The 23970-nt window shown below is 46.9% G+C and overlaps 1 protein-coding gene across 1 annotated transcript in view; it reads left to right on the top strand.

Annotated features, from left to right (window-relative positions):
- The first annotated feature begins 381 nt into the window (after window positions 1-381).
- Window positions 382-23970, top strand: part of UBE2H (ubiquitin conjugating enzyme E2 H) — a 49796-nt gene continuing 26207 nt past the window's right edge. Inside the window, exon 1 of the mRNA XM_033161900.1 lies at window positions 382-567. Coding sequence (XP_033017791.1) covers window positions 515-567 — 53 coding nt within the window. The 5' untranslated portion in view covers window positions 382-514. The remainder of the gene's footprint in view (window positions 568-23970) is intronic.

Here is a 23970-nt window from a genome sequence, read left to right as displayed (position 1 = left end):
GACTTCGCCTCAGGCCCGGCGGACTACAGCTCCCGGCATGCGGAGCGGCGAGGGAGGCCGGCGAGCGGGGCGGGCCCTGGCGCGTCTCGCCGCGTCACGCGGGGCCGCGTCCAATCCGGGGCGGGCTGTTCGGTGAGGTCACTGTGGGTGACGTCAGGGGTCCAGAGAGAGGCTTCGGCAGAGCCGAGGCAGCGGCCGGAGCAGGAGCAGCAATCCGGGAGCGGGAGGGCGCAGGAAGCTGTGAGGGGGGTCAGGAAGCTGAGGCTGAGGAGAGACACGGAGGAGGGGGGGAAGCCCGCGGGGCAGGAAGAGCCGGCTCGTGAAGGGAGGGGCCGCGGAGGCGAAGGGCTCGGGTGGGGGGGGGGGAGAGGCCTCCGCGCAGGCGCAGAGCGGGGCTCGGACCCCCACCTCCTGAAGCGCCCCCCCCACCTCCCCCAGCGGAAAGGGGTCCTGACAGGACAAGAGAGGCAGCTCGAGACTCCGCCCGGGAGGGGCCGCCGGCCGGGGGGCCACCATGTCCTCCCCCAGCCCGGGCAAGAGGCGGATGGACACCGACGTGGTCAAGCTGTATCCTTACCTGGAATGTGGAGAGTGGGGGGTTTTTTGTGAGGAGGGGGCAAAGGCAGGTAAAATGGGGGGGCAGCCCCCATTCTGGAATGTATTGGGGAGCAGTGAGATACACAGACACCCCCACCACACACACAGTTGAGGGGCAGTTAGTGAGAGGCAGGAATAAGGAGATAAATGAAGACTTTGTTGGAATGATTGGGAGGCAGGGAGAGAGAGGGGGCCCCCTAAAAAAAAAAAAAACTGGACTGGGTGTCTTAAATAGAACTTCATATTGGTGGGTGGGGGTCTAGAGAATAGGTTTCCTTCCTCCACAACACCAAGGAATGATGGGGAGAAAGCAGATACTTTTTTGGGGGGGTGGGGGGCAGTGCCCTCCACTTGCTGAAGATGAATGCCTATTCCATTGCAGAAAACAGATGAACGAATATTATTTCTGCTCTGCTTTGCTTCTCTCCCTTTCCATGTCTCCAGTTCCAGCACAGAATCACGGGCCCCTTAGAACTGAGGAGTATACAAAGGCTTTCCTGGAATATATGGGTTTGGGAGAAAAAGCCCTTCCCTCCTTTTCACCAGCAGGAGAATAGAATTATTCTCACCCATTAGAAGAAAGCAGCCTTCTCCAGAGTTGTAGGTTGAAGGGTAAAATGTTTAGAATAGGGTTGGAGAGTGAGGGCACCCCAATAATCTTAGGGGAGGGGAAGAGACTTGCAACTCCTGGGGAGTAGTGAATTTTAGCAGCTCCAGGTGATTCCCCCCCTTGTTGGGCTGTAGGAAATGGGGAGAGGAGAGAGATGAGGCACCCCAGTTATAGACAGAGCAAAATCTTTTCTTCCCTCCCCCCCCAAACCCCAACAACACCATCATACCATTGAAGGGATATCTCATTTATAGGTAAAACAAGAGAGGCTTTCAGACACCCCCCTTTGAGAAATGAGAACACAGTTGGGGACTTTTAATTCTAGTATTTTTTGTGGGGGGGAATCAGGAACTCATTTCCTACCCTCCTCTTCCTTGCCCCCAAATATAGACCTCTTCAAATCCATTCTTTCTTCTCTCTCCCCAAAGAAACTGGATCTTTTGGCTGATGGGGGGGGGCTGCTCTCTGGTCTGTAGAGGCCTAAAGCCAGACTCTCTTGGGGTGATCAGGACCCCAGCTTGCCTTCAATAAATAAATCCCCTTTGTCTTGGAGAGGAATCCCAAAATATTTTCGTAGGGAAACAATATAGGCAGTTGGCGGGGGGGGGGAAGCACTTATTCTCTGTCTGCCTCACTAATGATTGTGACCAGAGTCAGTGCTCCCCCTTTCAGGTGTTGTGACAATGCTTGAATAACAATACAACTCCCCCTACACACACTGATTCAGATGTGCTCTTTCCCCTCCCCAACCAGAATTAATATATGCTTTGTGGGGTGGGGGGCAATGGGCCAGATTTAGCTGGGGAGAGAAGGGAGGGTAGTTGTTGACAGTTAGCAATCCAGTGATCAGCTTCTGGTGGTGTGTTACTATTTACTCAATCCAGTTTTAGTCTGCTGTTCGGGAAGCTTCTGATGGCAGCTGGGGGGGGGGGGGAGACAGTTAACGCGGGTGGGAGCACCTGGAGAACAACATTGAAGTAGTAATAGTGGAGAAAAAGAATCGAAATGCCGTGGAAATTCATCACCCATTTTTCCTTTTTTGTGCTGCTGGTTTTGTTTATGTAACACTTCAGTTCAGTGAAGATTTTCCTTTATCCCTTCGTAAAGGATCTGTTTCTGTTTTCCAAATTACGTTTTGTTCTTGCCTCTCAGTAGAATGCTACCTTGTCCCTGTGTGCATATTTGAAGATTGCAAAGCTTCTGAAATAGTGCAGTGAATTTGCGTATAGAATAGGTTTATTAATAGTTCTGTTTATCAGGTGGTGGGGAGGGAAGGGAAGATGGGTTGGCGTTGACATAGCCAACTGAAATGCATTCAGATATGTTTATTGAATGTGTTAACCTCCCCCAGGAGAATTTAATCGGGAAGGAATTAACTATGTAGAAGGGTGAGAGGGTTACGAATAGCATTTAGTTTCCAGAGATAAACAAACTTGTTTAGATTAGGCCTGCTGGGGTGAAATTATTATAGTCAATTGTTGACGCTGCACAGCGAGTTCCCCAGCCTCTTGCTTAACTGTCTGTCTGTACGTTTTTAAAAGCACAAAGCCTGTGTTTGATAACTGTCTATAGATTCCCCCTTTTAAAATGTTGTTTTTAATAAATAGGAAGTGGCTTGTGATTGCTGTGGAATCAAAGCTATTTTTATCCTCTGCTTCAGTTGCATATGCATGACATACCCTTCCTCGGATGCAAACTTCATTTGATGGTTAATTTTTCCTGGTTTGAGGGGAGGCTAGATAGAACTCCAGCTGTTCAGTGACAAAAAAAAGAGAGATTCTCGTTATATATAAATTTTGAAAAGGCAGCCGGATTATGGAGCGACGAGGCCCACTGTGACCTCCTAGTGTATCCCTTTTCTTTTTTGCCTCCCCCACCCCCACTTTCTGTTCACTTGGTAGCTGGCATGTTGAAAGATCATAGCATTTTAGTAGACAAAGAGCAGGGTATGTTTTTCTCTTTTTAAAAAAAGACTTCATTTGGCTTATTGGTACTGTGGTTGCTGTTTAATTTGATGGTGGATAGGAGGAAAGTGAATAGCCTGGCATTCCTCTCCGGTTCATGGTTAGCTGCTGATCTTTCTGTTTGACAAAAGAAACAAACTAAACAGCTAAAAAAAAGACCTCAAACCAGAGTTCTTATTATCATTCCTGGTATTTTAAGTGATGTGGACCAGTTCGTCCTGTGAGTGTGTGATGATGAACAAATAGGTCTTTTTTTGTTTTCTGTGGTTTTCCTGGCCCACTTCGGCATCTGTACAGTCAGTGTTTTGGGTATGCAGGCCACAGCAACTGTGACCCAGCCTAGTCCTCACTGTTTACTCGGAAGTCGTGTTGCTTTCATTGGGGGATTACTCCCCAAGTCATTTTGTGCTTAGGAGAGGAGCCTTAATTGATGTATGAAGTTTGCTCGCTGGAATCTAGAGGCGGAGGGGAGCCCAGCGCACCTTCTGGTGGCTTCCAGTAGAAGAGATGCCTCTTTCCTCAACCTGTGTACCTTGTATGCTGCTGCTACTTGTAGGACTGCCTCTTCCAGCTTTCAAAGTACCTCTTTGCCTCTCATCTTGATTTGCAGCCTCTGCCTAACTTTGGGATACAGGGTGGGGAGCGAAGGCATGGCCCCACAGAAAGTGTCTGGAGCTGTCGACTTAACTGCTCTGACAGGTTTTGTGGGGTGGTGGTGCTGTCATTCCCCCCCACCCCTGTTTTGGCCTTGTGTACTCACATCTGTGCAACCCAAAGAGGGAGAGGTTGGTTGGCCAATGTCCTGTATTACATGGGTGAGTTGTTAGCATGCCTAGCTAAAAAAGAAATGAACCTCCTCTTGGTAATTGCATGACGGTGATCTGAAACTCTGAGTCATTCAGTTGCTTTTTTGGACGCTTCTCTAAACATTGTGCAAACCTTTGAAAGAAATGAGAAGCTTGTGTGTGTTGCGTTTCAACCTTGTGGGGGGAAATCGCAGCTCCAGCCCTTTTTTTGTCTTTGTTGCCTTGTTGTTGAGTTCCTTTCTTGCATTGCAGAGTTACTAATAGAAAGTGTTGGGGGTTTTTATATAAACAACAACAACAACTCTCAACACCTTTCTAGTCCTAGTTCCAAATCTGGAGGGATGCCTCTCTCCTCCTCCTAGCACCCCCTGTATTTTTTTTTTACGGTTCTTAGCTTCCCTTCTTGCTCCGGAAGAACCCAGGGACTGCTTGTTTTGGAAAAGTGTTTGCAGGCAAAAGGCCTCCGGACAGAGCCTCGAGTCAGCCGATTGGCTGCTCTGTTACTACCCGGAAACTGAGGCTTGGGCGGAGCAACCCAAACAGCTGATGGAGTGTGTGACAAGAGTGTGTTTATATTCAGGAGCGTGGGGGCTGGGAAGGGGGGAGGCCTGGGCTGGAAGGCTTTGGAGAGAAGAGAGCAGGACAATCTGTGCCGGGTCAAGGGGTTACTTGGCGCAGGAAAGCAAGAAAAGTGTCCTGCAAGCAAAAGGAGGTCGCTGTTAATCCAAACTCATGTTAATCCAAGGGACATGACTGGCTGCCTGGGGTGGGACAGGGTTTGGTTTCTCCACCGCCCCCAGGTTTGCAATGATTTTTGAGGCAGTCTAAAGTTTGGGCTGAATGACAGTTCAGCAGTTTACTCCTAACAATCTAAAATACCTCTGGGTCACAGGAGTAGTGTGCCTTTAACTTCCCCAGTCTGAACCAGCACGAAGACATGGTTTATTTCGTTTGTTTTTGCCCTCCTCCTGGCACGGCTCAGGCTTCTCTTTAAATATATACCGTATATACTGTTTATTGTGCCTCATTGATTTGGTCACTTGCAGAGGGATCGAAACAGTCAAAGAGGGAAGGTGGTGCAAGATACTGGATTTGTTTTTGCGAACTTGAAAATGGGGCGCCTAGCGTGATGCTAAGCCTGCCTCGGAATAGGGCTAGCCCTTCTGTGGCAAAGAAGCCATGCCGCATGTGATGAAATGGAGAGGTGTGGAAGTAACTCCACACTCTTGAACTGGCCTTGGATATGGAAGTGGGGAGGGGAGCTCACATTGGCAGCTGGGAATGTATCGCTGCTTGCAGAATTATGCTGCGTTGGCTATAGAGAACCAAATTCCAGAAGAGTGGCTATGTCAAAGCCTATGAATAGAGAGATTGGATGTGGATTAGGGGAGCTGGAGGCTCATGTCTCATCTCTGGGGTAGTTTTGGACAAGACACAGTTTCTTGGTCTTGGTAACCCCCTCCATAAAACAGGTGAGAGCGAACATACAGTTTTTTGCAAGCGCAAACGGTTAAAAGGTTGAAATATGCTCCAGGAATCTAAAAGATTGAATAAATTACTAGCAGTGAATCCAAAAGGCTGTATAAATTATTGGTGGTTAATATTGAATACCGCACTGCAACTAGAGATCTTTCTGCCATGAAATCTGTATCATATCTGATGCACCTGTGGCATCTCCAATTCCAGCAGAATTCCCTCAGATCCTTCGCTGCAGCTTCCCCAATGTCAGCACTGTGTCCAGATAAAATACCTACAGCCTTGAAAAGAGAACACAAGAAACACGACACTCTATAAATTGTGTGCTTGTGTTAAGCTTGGGTGGACTAGGGAAACCTGAATTCAGACTATGCCACAGACTTGCTTGATAACCTTGGGCAAGTTTTTTAGCTGCCTTTTCCTGTAATCTAAAACGTTGGTATTAATTTCACTTGGCATTTATACATTTGCGGCAGGTCAGCATGTTGGATTAGCTATAATATATACTTACTTAAAACACAGTTTGCAGTTGTGCAGCCTAATCCTTTGCTTCTCTGCTTGGAAGAATCCCGACCAGTTAGGAACAGAGGAAGCTTCCTTCCCCCTTCACTGGACTTATTTCTAAGGAAGCGTGTGTAAAATATTTTGGGTGGAGTGGATGGCTCTGTCATATCTGAACGTCACATTTCCCTAATACAATGAGGCCTGGTTCTCTCTGAGGTGCTAAATATGTGTCGGAGTGGTATACTTCAAACCAGAAATGGGGGCTCACGTGGTTTGATGCTGCTTGGTACAAACAAAAACCCCTTCACATAGAAAACTACTGTTTGGGGGGGGGAGAAGGTAAAGGTACCCCTGACTGTTAGGTCCAGTCGCGAACGACTCTGGGGTTGCGGCACTCATCTTGCTCTATAAGCCGAGGGAGCTGACGTTTGTCCGCAGACAGCTTCCGGGTCATGTGGCCAGCATGACTAAGCCGCTTCTGGCGAACCAGAGCAGCGCACGGAAACGCTGTTTACCTTCCCACCGGAGCGGTACTTATTTATCCACTTGCACTTTGACGTGTGTTCGAACCGCTAGGTGGGCAGGAGCTGGGACCGAGCAATGGGAGCTCACCCCGTTGCTGGGATTTGTACTGCTGACCTTCTGATCGGCAAGCCCTAGGCTCTGGTTTAGACCACAGAGCCACCCGCGTCCTGTCACCCGTTGGGGGGAGAAGGTAGACTACAATTCTTTTACCTGATGTGCTCGTTTCTTTGTGAAGGAAATCTCTTGAACGGAGAGTCATTCAGTCACATGAGTCCCCATCTGCAATGGTACGAGATGCAACCCAGGCACATGTTTATTGCCCTGGTGAGAACCTAGGCTAGGCCCCAGCATGAACACTGGTTGCTGCTGCATTCATCTCTTCCCTTTCCTCCAAGGAGCTCAAGGCATACAAGATCTTCCTCATTTTATCCTTGCAAACGGAGATAAGTTAAGCTGAAAGATGCTGACCAACCAATTCCAGATCTCGCTGGTCCTAGTCTTATGACACTAAAATTGGGACCCATATTGACTAAAGCGACATCTTTTTTGCGTATTAATTTTTAACCCATGCTGGATTATATATAGGATGAATCTAAAATACACCCCCCCAAAAAAAATCCATACCTGCTTAGCCCCCGCATTTAACAGCTATTAAATTCCTGCCCAGACAACGAGGTCTTCGGTATGTACAGACTTTGATTCGTTTTGGCTTTCAGAGCTCTCAGGGTACATCCATGGCATTTAAAGCAGACAAAGTGTCTGGCTTCAAAGGCAGTGTTATGCCGAAGTTTTCGGATCAAAAAAGAAGCCATGGAACAGGAAGCAGTTTACTGGGGGGGGGGGGAAATAACTTATCCTGGTTGTTACAGGGTAGTCAGCTCTGGAAAACTCCCGATTCAGAATGCAAAGTTAGAAACATGGTGGAATGCTTGTTGTTCTGTTTGGTCTCCTTTTATGAACAGATGCAAAGCTGGGGAAAGGAAAGATTGTGGGTTGGGGAGTCATCTCTGTGAAACATCCTTTGAAGGCTTCGTCACAGTTGAGGTGTTCAGAATTAATATTCAGATTCCCCCCCCCCACCTCCCACCCTTGTGTGGTGCTATAGTTGATTGTGGTGACACAAGATACCCCTCTTAACTCACAGTTGGAGTGAGTCACACTTTGCAATCCTGTCTTTATTTTATCTCCCCCCCCCCCCCGGAAAATAACCATGTCACTCTGTAGCTGCAGAAAACCCCAAAGTATTCAGAATGCTGGTTATGAATACCTTCCATAAACACTGGAGCCTCCATATCTCATTTTGAAAATACCGATGTTTAAATGAACTGCAATTTGCATAGGTTATATATACAGGGCTACCAGGCAATTTTAAAAGCTTATAGTTTGTTTCATGGAACAGCCCAAGTAAGGATTTGTTGTGGTAGTTTTAATTTAAGTCATTTAAGTCCATCTTTCTTGGCCAGACACAGGCAAATCACATATAATGTGGCAAATCTTAACTGTATTATCTGAATAGTTGTTTACAGCAATATCATAAGCATTGAACACCATTTCACATAGGGACAGCTGTGATTAAAAATTCATATTTTTAATCTGCAATTAATGAGTTGCCTGAGCATGTTGATTAATTGCTTATGTGATATCTGTTGTGCATAAACGATAGCTTTCCAAGATCTTACCTTGTTGCTTTCAGAAATAAACTTACTAGGCTGTGCTGAGTTCCTTGCTTGTGTGGAAGGCACAGGGCTTTGATTTTAAATTCACTGTCTCATTGTTGCTTTGTCAGTTTGATTGCATAGCCCATTGAAGCTTAGTCTTGTAACACAGACTTGAAAGAGTGCTGCATCTACTTATAATATCATTAAAATGATTATGTGGTGCTGGAGCTGCCTAATATGAATTGGCTTAGAACAGCTTGCAATACAAGGCCTTAGCAAGCTTTTCATTCTGGACTGTCTTATAATAAGGGCTTGTTTGTGTGGGTTCAACTTAATTAACCAGTAGAGCTGAAAGCAAGAATTGAGTTAGTGCAATTAATGCATTAAGCAGATTTCAGAGATATGGAATCTGTTGTTTTTTTTGGTTTTTTAAAAACCAGTTGGAATTGAAGGGTCTCTAGCTAAGACGTTACTCACCGAAAGAGTTGCACAGCTCAAGTTGAACAATGTTTGCTGTGAACCACTCTGAGATCTACAGATGAAAGGCAGTATACAAATTTAATAACAATAACAATCATAATAACAAGTAATTGCAGATTGGACTCAAAATGTTGTTGTTGTTCAGTCGTTCAGTCGTGTCCGACTCTTCGAGACCCCATGGACCATGCCAGGCACGCCTATCCTCCACTGCCTCCCGCAGTTTGGCCAAACTCATGCCAGTCGCTTCAAGAACACTGTCCAACCATCTTGTCCTCTGTCGTCCCCTTCTCCTTGTGCCCTCCATCTTTCCCAACATCAGGATCTTTTCCAGGGAGTCTTCTCTTCTCATGAGGTGGCCAAAGTACTGGAGTCTCAACTTCAGGATCTGCCCTTCCAGTGAGCACTCAGGGCTGATTTCTTTAAGGATGGATATGTTTGATCTTTTTGCAGTCCATGGGACTCTCAAGAGTCACCTCCAGCACCATAATTCAAAAGCATCCATTTTTCGGCGATCAGCCTTCTTTATGGTCCAGCTCTCACTTCCATACATTACTACTGGGATAACCATAGCTTTAACTATACGGACCTTTGTCGGCAAGGTGATGTCTCTGCTTTTTAAGATGCTGCCTAGGTTTGTCATTGCTTTCCTCCCAAGAAGGACTCAAAATACACGACCACTAATATCCCAATATTCTTTCTAGTGGATGGGTTGAAAGCTGGCTTCACCACACTGTATTTTTACCCCGTTGTCTTATTATTATGCATTAAGAATTAACATGCCAGGTCTAACCACTCACCGACTTGTTGGCAGATGATGACTTTGAGAGGCTCACATGCAAGATTTGGTGGCATCATCAGACTCCTGTCTCTTGGTAAGCAGAAATGTAAAGAACACCTGCCATTTTCCGTTCACATTCATTGGGGCCAGAAACACTCTGTAAATCCATCCATGATGTTTTCTTTTCTAAGCAAGTGATGGTCAGGCTTGTTCCAAGGAACGATTCAGAAGCTTGTTGGGGGCGTGTTAGCAAGGTCACTTAAGGCAGGAAGCTTCTCCGAAAGAGAGACTTGTTGCCCATGCAGTGCCCTCTTGCTGGTGAGCTAGAATTTGGCTTATTCCTTGGTGTAGCCATTCCTTTATCAAACTGAGGATGAGGGTGAATCCCTGGGGGAAGGGAGTTGTTCCATTCTGCAGTGCTCACAAACATGGTCATGGGCAATGGGGACAGGACAGATTCCTGGTGAAAGTCTGAATAACGCAGTGGATTTCCCTGGGTGCCACGGAGAACCGACTAGTGCTGATAAGAACAAGCAGAAAAGTTTGGACTTGTGGCTTAGCCAGAGAGCAGTGGGTGAAGTGGAGATCAATGCTGCTTTAGCGTGTTCTGGTATTACCTGTATGGCTCCTGAAAACTAAGAAAGACCAAACTGGAATTAAATAGCTTGGAATTGAGACATTTAAATCCAAGTCTCCTTGATTAAACAGATCAAGTGCACTGTTGCCTTACCATTAAAAGATAAACCAGCCAATTACACATTTTTTAAAAAGCGTAGGCGTTTGTGCTGCTCAGAGCCCTTATACCAGTTAGGCTCTGGTTATGATGTGAGATCTGCCTCTAAGCTTGTAAAGCAGGGGTGCCCAAACTTTTTTCAAAGAGGGCCAGATTTGATGAAGTGAGGGCTGACCAAAGTTGCTGAGCTTTTTTTTAGGGTTTTACCCCAGGGCATATACTGCCACGGGGTCTGGATTAGGCCCCCAAAATGGACTTTGGACATGGACCTGGCGATTTGGGGAGCCGCTGCTCCTTAAGAGGGCACTCACTACCTTGCCTGTGTGTAAACACGAGTTGTTCTGGAGCAGTAGTGGGAATTACAAAAAAACCAAAACAGTTTAATACTAGTTAGATGACCCACTCTGTGGAAGCATTTGTCTTGCATCTCCTTAGGGTCTCTGGATTGCGTTTCATTGCCTGTGAAACTTCAGAGGTAGCATCCTGTTTACGTCCCGGGACCTGGTTGCAAAGTTTGGCGGCTTGGCTTCTGTTATTGCTAATGTAGCTTTGTTAAGGTGGGGAGAAATGGGGGGGGGGTGGGCGAGAGAAGAGAGGGGGAAATAGCTCAGCTCACTAAAGAGAGGCTCCTGAAAGGCCTATTCATGAAAGTGAGGCCTTGAAGTTTTCTGTGTCCTTGCCCTGTTGCTATTATGGTGGCTTTTCCCATGCCTCGCATAATGATGCTGGAGTGGTTTTGCTAAGACGCTCTCTTGCTCTCAGGCTGCAGATGTCAAACTGCTTTGCCAGCCCCAGCGCCAATAGTTGGGGCAATGTCACAGTGCGGTGACCTTTGGTCAACAATATGGTAAGGTTTTTGAAGCACTAGAGGGTTTTTTGGGGGGGGAGAGATTCCTAGAAAAGAGTAGTTTAGACTCCCATCATTGTGGGTACCCAAGTAAGATAGGACTGCGTCTGCCAGAGCTTATAAGCTGAACCATTGTTCTACCAGTGGTAATTGGGGGGCCTCAAGTTGATCATTAATCTGAAGGCCCGGGTGCCAGAACAGCACTTTTTTTCAAGTGCTGTGTGCCCTTGGCTCTCATTAATTAGGGTGGGTGGTGGGTGGGAGGACTCTAGGCAGGGCTGTGCCCACAGCAGATCTTAATGTGACGTTGTCACAGTTGATCTAGAGAACAAGGGAGCAACAACAAGGTGAAATGAAATTGCATTTGTATGTGTGTGTTGTTTTGAAATGGTCCTGTTTGGGAGTGTGCAGGTTTTCAAGCTATATACATATTTTGTTCATTGGGCGAGATTGAAAGGTGCTGACTGCTTAACTAAAACGTGCTTCTCATGTAGCTAGAGATACTAATATACCGTATTGGCCCGAATATAAGCTGCACTTTTTTTCTTCATTTCTTTTCTTCCAAATTCTGCCAGTGAAAAGTTAAAAGTGCGGCTTATATGGGAGGAGTGTTAGGAGGCGGGTGCGCAGCACACTCGGAAGCCGGAGGTGGGCTGCACCCGCAAATAAGCCTTGAATTTTAAAGATGCGGCTTACTTGCGGGTGCGTCTTATATTCGGGCCAGTACGGTGTTTGATCATCTAAGGTAGTGAACTGAATGCAAATTGTTTGGCTTGTTAAAACGCCCAGTAGCCTCAAGAGCTGGAGATTTTGGGTCATCAGTTGCCCTTACTTAAATACAGAATAAATGTTGACGAATTATTACGCTGTGTGCAAGTTCATGATGAAGAAATGGGGAATGTTGCAACCCTTAAAACCCCCAGGTACTGCTTGCGAGTAGCGATAATAACTTGAGTCAGGAAGCTGGGCCACAGTACTCCTTTCTCCTCCAAAACAGCATTTTTTGGGAGGGGGGGGCAATACCAAGGTTTCAGGGTGTCTCTGTGTGATGGGGTGACTTGGGCAAGCAGCCCCCCACTCACGTTGCATCAAGTAAGTCGACCTATTTCCTCTGAACAGCTCTGCGGACCTGCTGCCAAGCGAAGTCCCAAGAGTGCGTATCTGTAGCAAAATTCCCACAAGGTTTCCCCACGTTGCTAGAAATCAAAGCTGAGTACTCCGGTTTTGTGTTTCCTGTAGCCTTTGCTTGGGGGTGTATGTTTAGATTACTTTCTCAGGCGCTCAGGGTGAATTCTTAATTTCCTCCTGCAAAGCTCCTGTGATGGAAGTTAAGGAAGAACACTGAAGGTTGTGACTGAAAAGGCTCTGTACAGAAGGAACCAGATTAACCCCCCTCCTTGAACCAGTGTGATGCACACTTCTGAAAATTGCCACCTTGTAAGCTCTGTGGCCCTTATTGCCTGTTGAACTGCTGCCTTCTATTTACTTATTTTATTTTATTTTATTTTATTTTATTTTATTGCCACCCTTCATCCATATATCTCAGGACAGTTCACAGTATAAACATACAAGATAAAAACACAAAACACATAATAAAAACAAGAACCATCCCTCTCCAAACCCAGTCACTCCTCCCCAACCCCCACGTTTGCAATTTTATTGCACCTTCTCAATAATTCTGTGAGGCAGCCCATGTTCTCATCTAATAGAGAGGGGCTGCAGTGGCAGGGGTGGGACTTAGTTCATCTTCCTGGACTGGACCAGATGAAAGTCCACTTAGTTCAGCATCCTACCTCTAGTATAGCTAGCCAGTTACTCCTGGAAAGCTCACAAGCAGGGCATGTCTGGGTAGCCACTTCTTGTTCTTTCCAAACATGGTGGAAAAAATGGAGGGGGCACATACCCTACATATGGATGCTCCATTTATAGCTTATCACAGGGAGTATATAAAAAATAAAAATAAAAAAAATCCTTCCAGTAGCACCTTAGAGACCAACTCAGTTTGTTCTTGGTATGAGCTTTCGTGTGCATGCATACTTCTTCAGATACTTTCTGTCTTCTACATAAGATACACAAACCAGGAAATCCAGGGCACCCCATCATCTCGGGTATTGGCACTATTACAGTGGGTGTCTCCGCTTATGTGGACTCTGTTCTGAAACCACATGTCATCAGTGCTCCCAGCTGCGTACGTGACACCACAGATTTGCAGAGGAAAATACAACCTTTAAATCATCTTCCTAACAATACTATACTAGCCACTATGGATGTGGAATCTCTGGATACCAACATCCCACACAACGTTGGTTTACAAATTAAAAGGAACACCATTTCAGATAAAACCACTGGTATCTGAAGAAGTCTGCATACACATGAAAGCTCATACCAAGAACAAACTTAGTTGGTCTCTAAGGTGCTACTGGAAGGATTTTTTTTTATTTTTTTATTTTGTTTTGACTACGGCAGACCAACACGGCTACCTACCTGTAACTGTATATATTGATCATAGCCATGCTTTGATTTAATTTATTTTTTTAAAAAATCCGAACTTGAAAGCCTAAGTCTCGCAGGTTCAAGTCTCTCTGTATCCACTGGACTAGACTGGCTGAACGACTCAGAAGCCCTCCAGCTGATTTATTTTCCTGGCCTGGCTTCATTTTCATTCATCTTTGGAAAAACAATGGAAACTGGCAATTGGAGGAGGGGCCCTCCTGATATCCAAATGGGAGGGAGGCTCTGGGCTGGCCGTGGGGCAGTGGCTGCCTGTTGCTAAGTAACTACATTCTTTGCACCTGTTAATCTTTTGTGCTCTCCTGAAATCTCGCTCGACCACACGTCATAATTAAAGGGGACTTAAAACAAAAGGCGTCCCGTGTTTGCAACTTTTACACAGGGCAGCCACTGAAGCCGCTTTCCCCTTTCTGGGGATTCAGAGGTATATCTTGAGAATATGGGGTGAGAAGGGGAGAAACGGCTTGGAACTGAGTAGGCCGTTTTCTCTCTTATTTTCCTGGACCTCTGCCCATTCTCTTGGCAAGAAAGATGAAAAGACGCTGTTTACTGAATTGCTTGTGAAGACTGGATATGGCTGTACAGCTGTCTCTCTCCCCCCCCCCTCTCCCTGTGTGTGTGTGTAGGTATTTTACCCGGACATTGTATACCTTTATTGTGTGTGCTCAACCCCCCTGCTGCTATTGTTTCTTGTTTTCTTGTGGACTTTCGGTATACATCAAGGAAACAAACCACTCACTGGGTGTCTCTCGTGTGTGCAACTAATTCTTTCCTTTTTACTGCTTCTGTTTTTGACCGATCCAAGCAGAGTACTTGAAATCAGAAAATGCTCAGGGTGGCGGTCTTCCGCCGTGTGCCTCTGGGAACCTGTCCCACAGCCAAATCTTGTTGTTCAGTCGTGTCCGACTCTTCGTGACCCCATGGACCAGAGCACGCCAGGCACGCCTATCTTTCACTGCCTCCCGCAGTTTGGTCAGACTCATTTTGGTATCTTCGAGAACACTGTCCAACCATCTCATCCTCTGTCATCCCCTTGTCCTTGTGCCCTGCATCTTTCCCAACATCAGGGTCTTTTCCAGGGAGTCTTCTCTTCTCATGAGGTGGTCAAAGTACTGGAGCCTCAACTTCAGGATCCAGATGCTGCTATTTCATAGGATGCGCCTGAGATGATGCACCCACAACTTCAGCCAGTTTTTTTCTTGGCTCCGATACCTGAAATTCTCCAGTGCTGTCACGCCACCGATTTTTCGTCTAGCCAAGACTGTTTGATTTATTTACCCCAAGACCTTGTAATAGAGCAGGCCATTTGCTCTAAATGTAAATATTCCGATGGCAGTGATTTTTGCATGGCTTCTGTGCATTTCAGCAAGGATAACTTGGGTCCTCATTGTTGCTGAACTTCAAGATAAAATTCAGATTAATTTGTGTCTGTCCTGCTATTGATGTCACCAGTCACTTGTGTTTTGACTGAGGTGGTGAGTCCCAGTGTGCCTTCTGTGCAACTTGCACCTTTTTTTTAGTCTGTATGTTCTGGATAGAGCAATAGGTCTAGGATCTCTTGAGTGGATCACAGAACTGCAGCTCTAGAAGGATCACCTAGTCCACTCCTAGCAAAAATAATCAGAAGCAGCCACCTTGGTCCATCAAATAAAAATCCAAAACCTACCCTCAGACAATATATTTATTAAGACAAAGCAAAATTTCACAACACTGTGGCAAGCTTTTGAGTTCTTTGGAGCTCAAGATAACAGGCAAGAGATCAGGCAAGATAACCCCATGGCTACAACACGCAGCTTAACATTTCTAAAAAATTTCCATGTCCACTCATTTCCTGCATTGTGTAACATCTTTGCTTCAGCCTACCTACTACACAAACCAAATTCGTTCCTGGTTTTGTTAAATGAAAGGCTGCTATGTTTTTCTTGTTCAACACTGTGTCTACCCAGGAACCTGTGTTTCTCATTTATAGTTTGGAACAGATCCAGGTTACTAGCAAAGTGTTGTGCTATCAAAAGCAGGGAGCAGCTTCTTTACCCCAGAATCCTTGGTGCAGCACCTGAGATGGATGTATTATCCTACAATCTCCATCTTGGAACTGAGTCTGCAGCCTAAGCTCATGGCTACGGCACCCGTCATAATTTCTGTACTTGTTCCATTTTTCCTCATCGACCCCCTGCTTTTTTGTACCTGGCACTGCCCGATGCAGAGTTTGTGACATTTTGGTTGGTCCACGGATGCTTTGGTTGAGATTCCTGCATTGCAGGGGGTTGTACTAGGTGGCCTTTGGGGTCCCTTTCAACTCTGCAATTCTTTGATTCTATGATATAGGTGTTTTTCCAGGTGTGGAATTCAGAATTCCAGCAAGACATCCAGATCTCTAGATAAGTGTGAAAAAGGTTCGTTTTTAAAAAGTCGAAGGTATGCTTGCATTGTATTTATATTCCATTCCTTCTCTGTGAAGCTCAGAGCAGCTTCCCCGAAGCCTCCAGCAGCCTATTTGCAAAGGAAAATAAGCCCCCGTTTTCTTGTGACTTCTGCTTGTGGAATCAATTTAAATCGCAGAACTGTCATGGATTGGGAGTAAGTGCATAAACACTTGTGAGTTTGGTGCTTGGTTTGCGACTGAACAGGGCTTTTAGCTACTTCAAAATGCTGTGGGAATGTTTTAATGAAGTAGGTGCAGAGGTTGTAAGAAAATGCCCTCTTTCTGAGTCTCGTAAAGATTCAGGTAGCATTGGAAATCAGACAAACAGCTTCATTGAGCCTGGCCTTGTTCCAGAAGAAGTTGTTTAATTAATTTTAATAATTTCATCTGTTTTTAAATGCTGCTAGTTAGAAAGGGTCATGCAACCTGAAAATCATTGGACTACCAAGGAGTTATTACGATACGGACATTGACTTGCTTAATTATCGCTTCATATCTGTGTTTGTGTGACAGGTGTCCAGCAGTCGTCTCCCATCCAAGCCGTGATCAGGTCAACACCTGCTTAGCTTCAACAGTTCTGCAGCACTAAGATGGGCTCAGTCAGTGTGGCTCTTTCATTTGCTTTGCAAACAAGGGGAAATTTAATTGGAAATGATCTAAGCTGAGGTGGAAGTAGGAAGAATTGTGAGATGCTACTAGTCATTAATTGCAGGGCTACTGTGCAGATTTGCTCCGCAATCTTCATTTTGTGGGCCTTTGCAATGACTCTGTGAAGTACGTCATTGCTCCCATTATACAGACGGTGCACTGAGGCACAAAGAGTACCTACCGTAGTCCAAGGCCACACAAGGAGGCCGTAGTCTGCAGGTGCTAATCTCCAGTATCCTGGGGAGGTTTATCCTTCGATGAATTGGAATAGAGAAGTATGCAAACTCACCATCTAGCTGCATGAGCACATCCCACTCTGTTTATGCCGGGCCAGGAATGCAGGTGACATATTTGCAGACTGAGTCTCAAAGAACGCTCATTCGGCCTATCTTATTTCCGGTGTGAGTGACAGCTTGGGAACGGCCTTTTCCAAGCAATTTGCCTTACCCATTCTGTTGTAACTTCTTCTTTTTCTTCGGCAGCGCTTATCGTTGCAGTAATCTTATGTAGACCACTTTGTGAGGTCTGCCTGAAAAGTGGTATATAAATTAAATAGAACAGAATAAAACCCATATATGCTTGGAAGAAGAGCGGAGTATAAATGCAAGAAACAATTAAATTCTGGTGACTGAGGCTTGTATGCATGCTATGGGTTACCCATGAATTTTGGAGGTAATGAGAGATGGATGGTCATCTGTCATGGATGCTCTAGTTGAGATTTCTGCATTGCAGGGGGTTGGACTAGATGACACTTAGGGTCCCTTCCAACTCTACGATTCTATGAGGTTAGGGCCCAGTGGTTCCATAATTGCCAGCAAATTGACTACTGGCATGAGATTTGAACCTAGTTTGGTTCCCTGCCCACTTCCTCCTTTCCATTTTTGGCTGTTGGAATTCATACAGCTAAAACCACGACTCTTCCACAGACACCCTCCAATCAGGTGCTTGTGAGCTCCAGATTTTTGCTCTCATCTCTCTTATATTTCATTCATGACTTTCACCACTTAACTGGTCTCCTTTTTAAATCCATGCTTGGGGAAGGTGTGGATCTGTGGGGGCGGGAATGCAATCTTTCTGAAAATCGTCAAACCTGGCCATGCCAAAGATTACACCTGCCAGGTATTGATTACATGAAGCGGCAAGGAGAGGATTAAGCCATACAATGTCTTGGGCAGCCTCTTTGCTTAGCTAATGTCTTGGGCTAATGATCTGTCCAGATCAGAGGCGCTCTCGGAATAGGCGCCTCTGGGTTTGCTTCTATATTTGCATGAAAGGTTATCTGTGGAAGGGGTGGGTGTGTGGTGCAGCAGGGACCCAAGTGGCGCAGGACAACCTGTGTGGCTAGGGGCAGCTCACGTAGCTATGAGAAGCTAAATGAAACGAGAGAAGAATGGCGCCGCTTTAGCTTGCCCCGTTTCCAAGGAAAGTGAAGGGTAGCAACTGCAGTAGCTTCAAAGTTCAAATCTTGATTGAACCGCAGAATCAATTCAGACAAATGTCAGACTTTCCTATCTCCCCCCCCCCTTGAAAAAATTAATAATTTGTGAATATCTGGACAACATTTGCCTTACCGTCTTGATTTATTTTGACATTAGGATACTTGAAAACATGCCTTATAAATGCTCCATGTTTTTAATGTGCAAGTACATTTGCACCACCCAAACTAACCTAGCTACTGGAGTAAGGAACACACCATTAGATTATATTAATAGGCTTGACCCAAAAGCCCTTTCCCCCACATTTCCTGGAAATATTGGTGAGAATTGAGCTGCATTCACAGCAGTGCAGGCCCCCCCCCTTCTCTAGGGGACATTTGCAGCACTCTTTGTTGTATTCTGGCATAGTGGCGAATCTAGCAGCTCGACAGCAGGTGGTCTGCCTTTCTTGGATCACATGATTCATGGTGTCCTGGCTTGAACTGACTGCAGTGCAATGGAACAGTGGTCTAAGTGGCCTGAGGAGTATGAAACTAGGCTCCTGACACACACACAGTTGTGTTGCCGCTTCAGAAGATAACCTGCATCAAAAAGATAATGTTTGCTAACGTACGACAAAGAACCTTTAGACTTCAGAGGGGCTTGCCATTTCACTCTAATTATTTACTTAATCCCGTGCTGTCTGGTATGTGTGTGGTGGCACCTAATTCCCCCCCCCCCCCGGCTTGAATCCAGGACAAATGATCAGGATATCCCTGAACTGAAACGGGAGCAATTTCTTTGGATGTTTACAAGGCTTATTAAACAGCTGGTATGCTGTCTTCTTCTGCAGCTATTGCAGACTAATAGGTTAGGTTGGCATCCATCTGTCTCGAGAAACAATGGAGGAGTGTGCCTTTGGGGGCGAAGTCAAATGATTGGAGAGTTGCAGCATCTGCTGTGTCTATACAGACCAATACGGAGGAGACATGTTTTGTTGCAGCTGAGGCAGAGGAAGGCGTCCAGTTGTGCTGCTGCAGATGCTCCATGGCGTTTCTTCTCTCTGTACTCCTCCCAGCGGCCATTCCTCCTCTGGTCACTTCTGCAGATGCATGACCTGACTTTCTCCAGGTACTGATACCAGGTTCCATGTTTGGGATGAGCTGCCTGTTGAGTGCAACCTTCTCCAACCTGGAGTTCTCCAGATGTCCAAAACACCTGGAAGGCTTGTTTAAGAGTCTCTGGGACCTGGTGGCCATTTGTCTTCCGGCATTGCTGCTTGTGACCTTCATCGATGTGACGTTGTGAAAAGCCAGCCTGGTGAATTTGTGTCTGCTGAGGGCTGCCCCAGTTAAACCAGATTCAGGTAGGTAGCCGTGTTGGTCTGACGCAGTAGAAATACCGTATTTTTCGCTCCTTAACACTCACCTGACCATAAGACACACCTCGTTTTTAGAGGAGGAAAACAAGAAAAAAATATTCTGAATCACAGCCTCCTCGAGAGGAGAGCAATCCCCGCAGAGGCTTGGGAGGGAAGCTGCGCGTCCGCCAGCCATATGGTTGGCGGGGCACAACTTCCATCCTAAGCCTCTGCAGGGATCGCTCTCCTCCCGCGGAGGCTTGGGAGGCTTTCCCTCCCCACTTTTTTCTCCCACTCCCCAAGCAGCACAGGCCCCTTTTCCAGCCTCCTCCGCTCCGCCCCTTTCGCCCAAACTCCTCAGGTGACACCTGCAATTTCTCCCCTTTGCTGCTGCCTCTCCTTTGCCCTCTACCATGACTCTCCACTCGCAGCAACCTACCTACCTCCTCTCCCTTCGGCGTGCTTCTTGGTCCTCCTCCTCTCTGTCCTCTTCCTCCCCTCTCTCGGCAGCTGCCTCTTCTCGCTATCCTCCGGCCAACATCCCCGGAGCCATCAGGCGAAAGGGGAGGCTGCTGGCAACCTGGGAGGGCGGGGCCATGGCATGCACTGCACTTGAGTGATTCGGCTCCAGGGACCACACACTCGCTCCATAAGACGAACAGACATTTCCCCTTACTTTTTAGAAGGAAAAAAGTGTGTCTTATGGAGCGATAAATACGGAATATAAAACAATTTTTAAAAATTGTCCAGTAGCACTTTAGAGACCAACTAAGTTTGTTCTTAGTATCTTGTTCTTGGTAGAAGTGTGCATGCACATGAAAGCTCATATCAAGAACAAACTTAGCTGGTCTCTAAGGTAAAGGTAAAGGGCCCCCAGACCATCAGGTCCAGTCGTGTCCGACTCTGGGGTTGCGGCGCTCATCTCGCTCTATAGGCCGAGGGAGCCGGCGTTTGTCCGCAGACAGCTTCCGGGTCATGTGGCCAGCATGACAAAGCCGCTTTCTGGCGAACCAGAGCAGCGCACGGAAACGCCATTTACCTTCCCGCCGGAGCGGTCCCTATTTATCTACTTGCACTTTGATGTGCTTTCGAACTGCTAGGTGGGCAGGAGCTGGGACCAAGCAACGGGAGCTCACCCCGTGGCAGGGATTCGAACCGCCGACCTTCTGATCAGCAAGCCCTAGACTCTGTGGTTTAACCCACAGCGCCACCTGGGTCCTTGGTCTCTAAGGTGCTACTGGACAATTTTATTATATTTTTTACATATATATTTCCAGTTGAACCAGGCATGGAAATGCCTCTTGTTCAAGAATGCACAAAGCTGAACTCGGCTCAGGGTCGTCTTGTACCACTTTCTCAGGCTCCTTGAAAGGAATGGCGTTTGACGAGCACCAGCGTAGTGTTAACTCTGTGAAGACCCCCTTGCAAGTAATGGTAGTCAGAAGTCAGCTGCAAACCGTTCCTGGAGCAGTGGCCAAAAAAACTTGCCAACCTCTTAAATGTACTCTCAGTGGCAAAGCCAACTTGGCCTTTCTGTAATGAGGAATGGCCGTTAATATAGCAGCCCTTGTAGAAGTTTCTAACAACAGCCTTGGAAATATGCGTGTTTCTTCTTATATTGCAGATTAGCATTTCTTTAATGGTTTATCCTCTGCAAAACCTGGAAGCTGTCTTTTCTTCCTCTTACCTAACTAAAGCTGCAATGTTCTGCAGCCCTTAAATTTTATAGATTTGCCTTCTACAAATCAGCTTGCAAAATGGTGTACGGATGAAAACTTAACAAATTACAAAGCTAGACATGTATTACATAAGTGGGGGCCTGCAACAAAGTGTTGCAGTTCGTCCTCCATCCTGAAAAGAGAGCTCCTGTTCAGTGTTCCAGCAAGCACCCCTGGGTCTGTTTTTTCTTTTCCATTTGTCACATGGCATAGTGGGCATGATTGGTCCTCATTGTGTTGTTTGTCGCTTTGTTTGGTTTTTAGGTCCCCCTTAGGTATATTCCATGGTTTTTATACTTCCTCCAAGCGTACCGACGCCTCCCTCTTGTTTTTTGACAGCCCTGCCTTGGCTGCAATCCTGGAGGTACTCGCCCAGCAGAGTTTGCTGTTATAAGGAGTTATAGTCACAGAGAAACACACAGAGTTATTAAACAGCAAAACAGCAGTGGTGATTCCAGTTCTGCTAATTACAGCATTAAGCACCTAGGCCTGGTGAATGAAAGAACGCTCACTTTGTCAGAGCAGTTCTGACCAAGAAGGGTCGGTGCTGCTGCCAGCCAGAGCGGCCTCTCCTGTCCCTGCTATGTGGTCCCTTGAGAACTTTATGCGCCAACACTGGGTTTCCCTCCGTTGTCACGTAAGGAAGTTTAGCTGCAAGTATTTTTAATGGATTGCGCTACAAAACTCATACCAGTGTTTGGGGGTAAACTTAGCAGTGAGTTCGCCCTGTCTCAGTTTGGGATGAGTTCTTCCAAGAACAAGATACCTTGGGCTTAATTCAGGTCGGGTTCAAATCGGCTCATTTTAAAGCTTGCCCCATTCTGAACTCCAGACCTTGCTGTGTTCCCAGGGGTGTCATTTTCCAAATTACCAGGTCTGTGGCCATTTGTGTCCGTCCCGTCCCCATCCCTCCCCCCCCCCCCAGTTTTTGCAGGCCTTCTTCCGCCAGTGTGGTGTAGTGGTTAAGTGTGGTAGACTCGTAATCTGGTGAACCGGGTTCGTGTCCCCGCTCCTCCACATGCAGCTGCTGGGTGACCTTCGGCTAGTCACACTTTGAAGTCTCAGCCTCACTCACCTCACATAGTGTTTGTTGTGAGGGAGGAAGGGAAAGGAGAATGTTAGCCGCTTGGACACTCCTTCGGGTAGTGATAAAGCGGGATATCAAATCCAAACTCTTCTTCTTCTTCCTTAAAACATATCTTCTCATAGCAGCAGTTGGGAAGGGAAGCAGTGAACAGGCTGCTCCTCAAACCTTCATCATGCCCTAAAGCCTGACTGGTGCCCAGCACAGGGATCCTTGCCAATGGATAGGTAAAGGTAAAGGTAAAGGGACCCCTGACCATTAGGTCCAGTCGTGGACGACTCTGGGGTTGCGGCGCTCATCTCGCGTTACTGGCCGAGGGAGCCGGCGTACAGCTTCCAGGTCATGTGGCCGGCATGACTAAGTCGCTTCTGGCGAACCAGAGCAGTGCACGGAAACACCGTTTACCTTCCCGCCGGAGTGGTACCTATTTATCTACTTGCACTTTGACGTGCTTTCGAACTGCTAGGTTGGCAGTGCCAATGGATACTAAGTTACAATGCCAGGGTTCCTTGCTTGAAAGGTAAAAGCCCCCCCCCCCCCCCGTGGGGATGAGTGGAAAAGGAACCTAGACTTGTTTTTGAGCTGATCTGGAATTCAATAGTATTTTGGCTTTGATTGCAGTAACCTTAACGTGGAAGCGGGGTGTGTGTTTCTGCACCTCCCCACTTCCAAAACTATTCATCAACTTTAGATTTGGCAAATTACACGCTGTGTACGGGCAGGGGGGGCGGGCGGGGAAGTACAAAGAGCAAGCAAGAGCACAACTGTGTATCGGACAGCAAGAGCCGAAATCCCTATAGAAAAAGCTGCATTTGCCCCACACCCCTTCTGGCGCTCGGTATGGAACTGGCTAGGGCGGAAGGCTCTCGGCTTTCGTTTTTAAAAATAGCATGTTCCTAGAGCTCATGCTTGGGGGTCCTGTTGCAAGTGCTGCGCTTCCCAATCTCTGGAAAGTCCTGTCCTCTCTCAAACCCTGTGCTGTTGGAAGGCGTTGTGTATTTTCCAGTTCCCAGCACAGCTACAAGGCTCATTGCAAAGTATCCTCCTGGGCCGGATTGTTGTGGGCAGGTGTGGCGCAGACCCTTCTGCGTTTTATTAGGCTTGGTGTCTAATGGCAGCCCCCCTACTAATGCCCCCAGAGCGTGCTGAGCAGCTCTCGGAGGCAAATCTGATTTTGACACAACCGTTGCCTCTCCATGGGGGCTCCTTGCCCGTCATTCACACAGTTTTTCCTCGAGTGATGCTTGCGTAAGCTGGTCACCTCTACCGGCTTGCACAGGTGGGGCGTAGAGTGTTGGGACCAGGGCCTGGGAGGGTTCAAAACTCCACTTGGCCATGAAGTTCCCTGGGTGACCTTGCGCCAGTCGCAGTCTCTCAGCCTAACCTCCCTCCCAGGATTGCTGTGAAGATAAAATGGGGAGGGAGGGGACCTATGTGCCACTTTGAGCTCTTTGGATGAAAGGTGGGGTATCCATGCAATTTTGTTGTTGTTGTTCAGTCGTTCAGTCGTGTCCGACTCTTCGTGACCCCATGGACCAGAGCACGCCAGGCACGCCTATCCTTCACTGCCTCCCGCAGTTTGGCCAAACTCATGTTAGTAGCTTCGAGAACACTGTCCAACCATCTCATCCTCTGTCGTCCCCTTCTTCTTGTGCCCTCCATCTTTCTCAACATCAGGGTCTTTTCTAGGGAGTCTTCTCTTCTCATGAGGTGGCCAAAGTACTGGAGCCTCAACTTCAGGATCTGTCCTTCTAGTGAGCACTCAGGGCTGATTTCTTTGAGAATGGATAGGTTTGATCTTCTTGCAGTCCATGGGACTCTCAAGAGTCTC

Source organism: Lacerta agilis, chromosome 10 (assembly GCF_009819535.1).
Source record: "Lacerta agilis isolate rLacAgi1 chromosome 10, rLacAgi1.pri, whole genome shotgun sequence".
NCBI classification, from domain to species: Eukaryota; Metazoa; Chordata; class Lepidosauria; order Squamata; family Lacertidae; genus Lacerta; species Lacerta agilis.
Note: the sequence above shows the minus strand (reverse complement) of the source record. Positions and strands in the feature narration are given on the sequence as shown.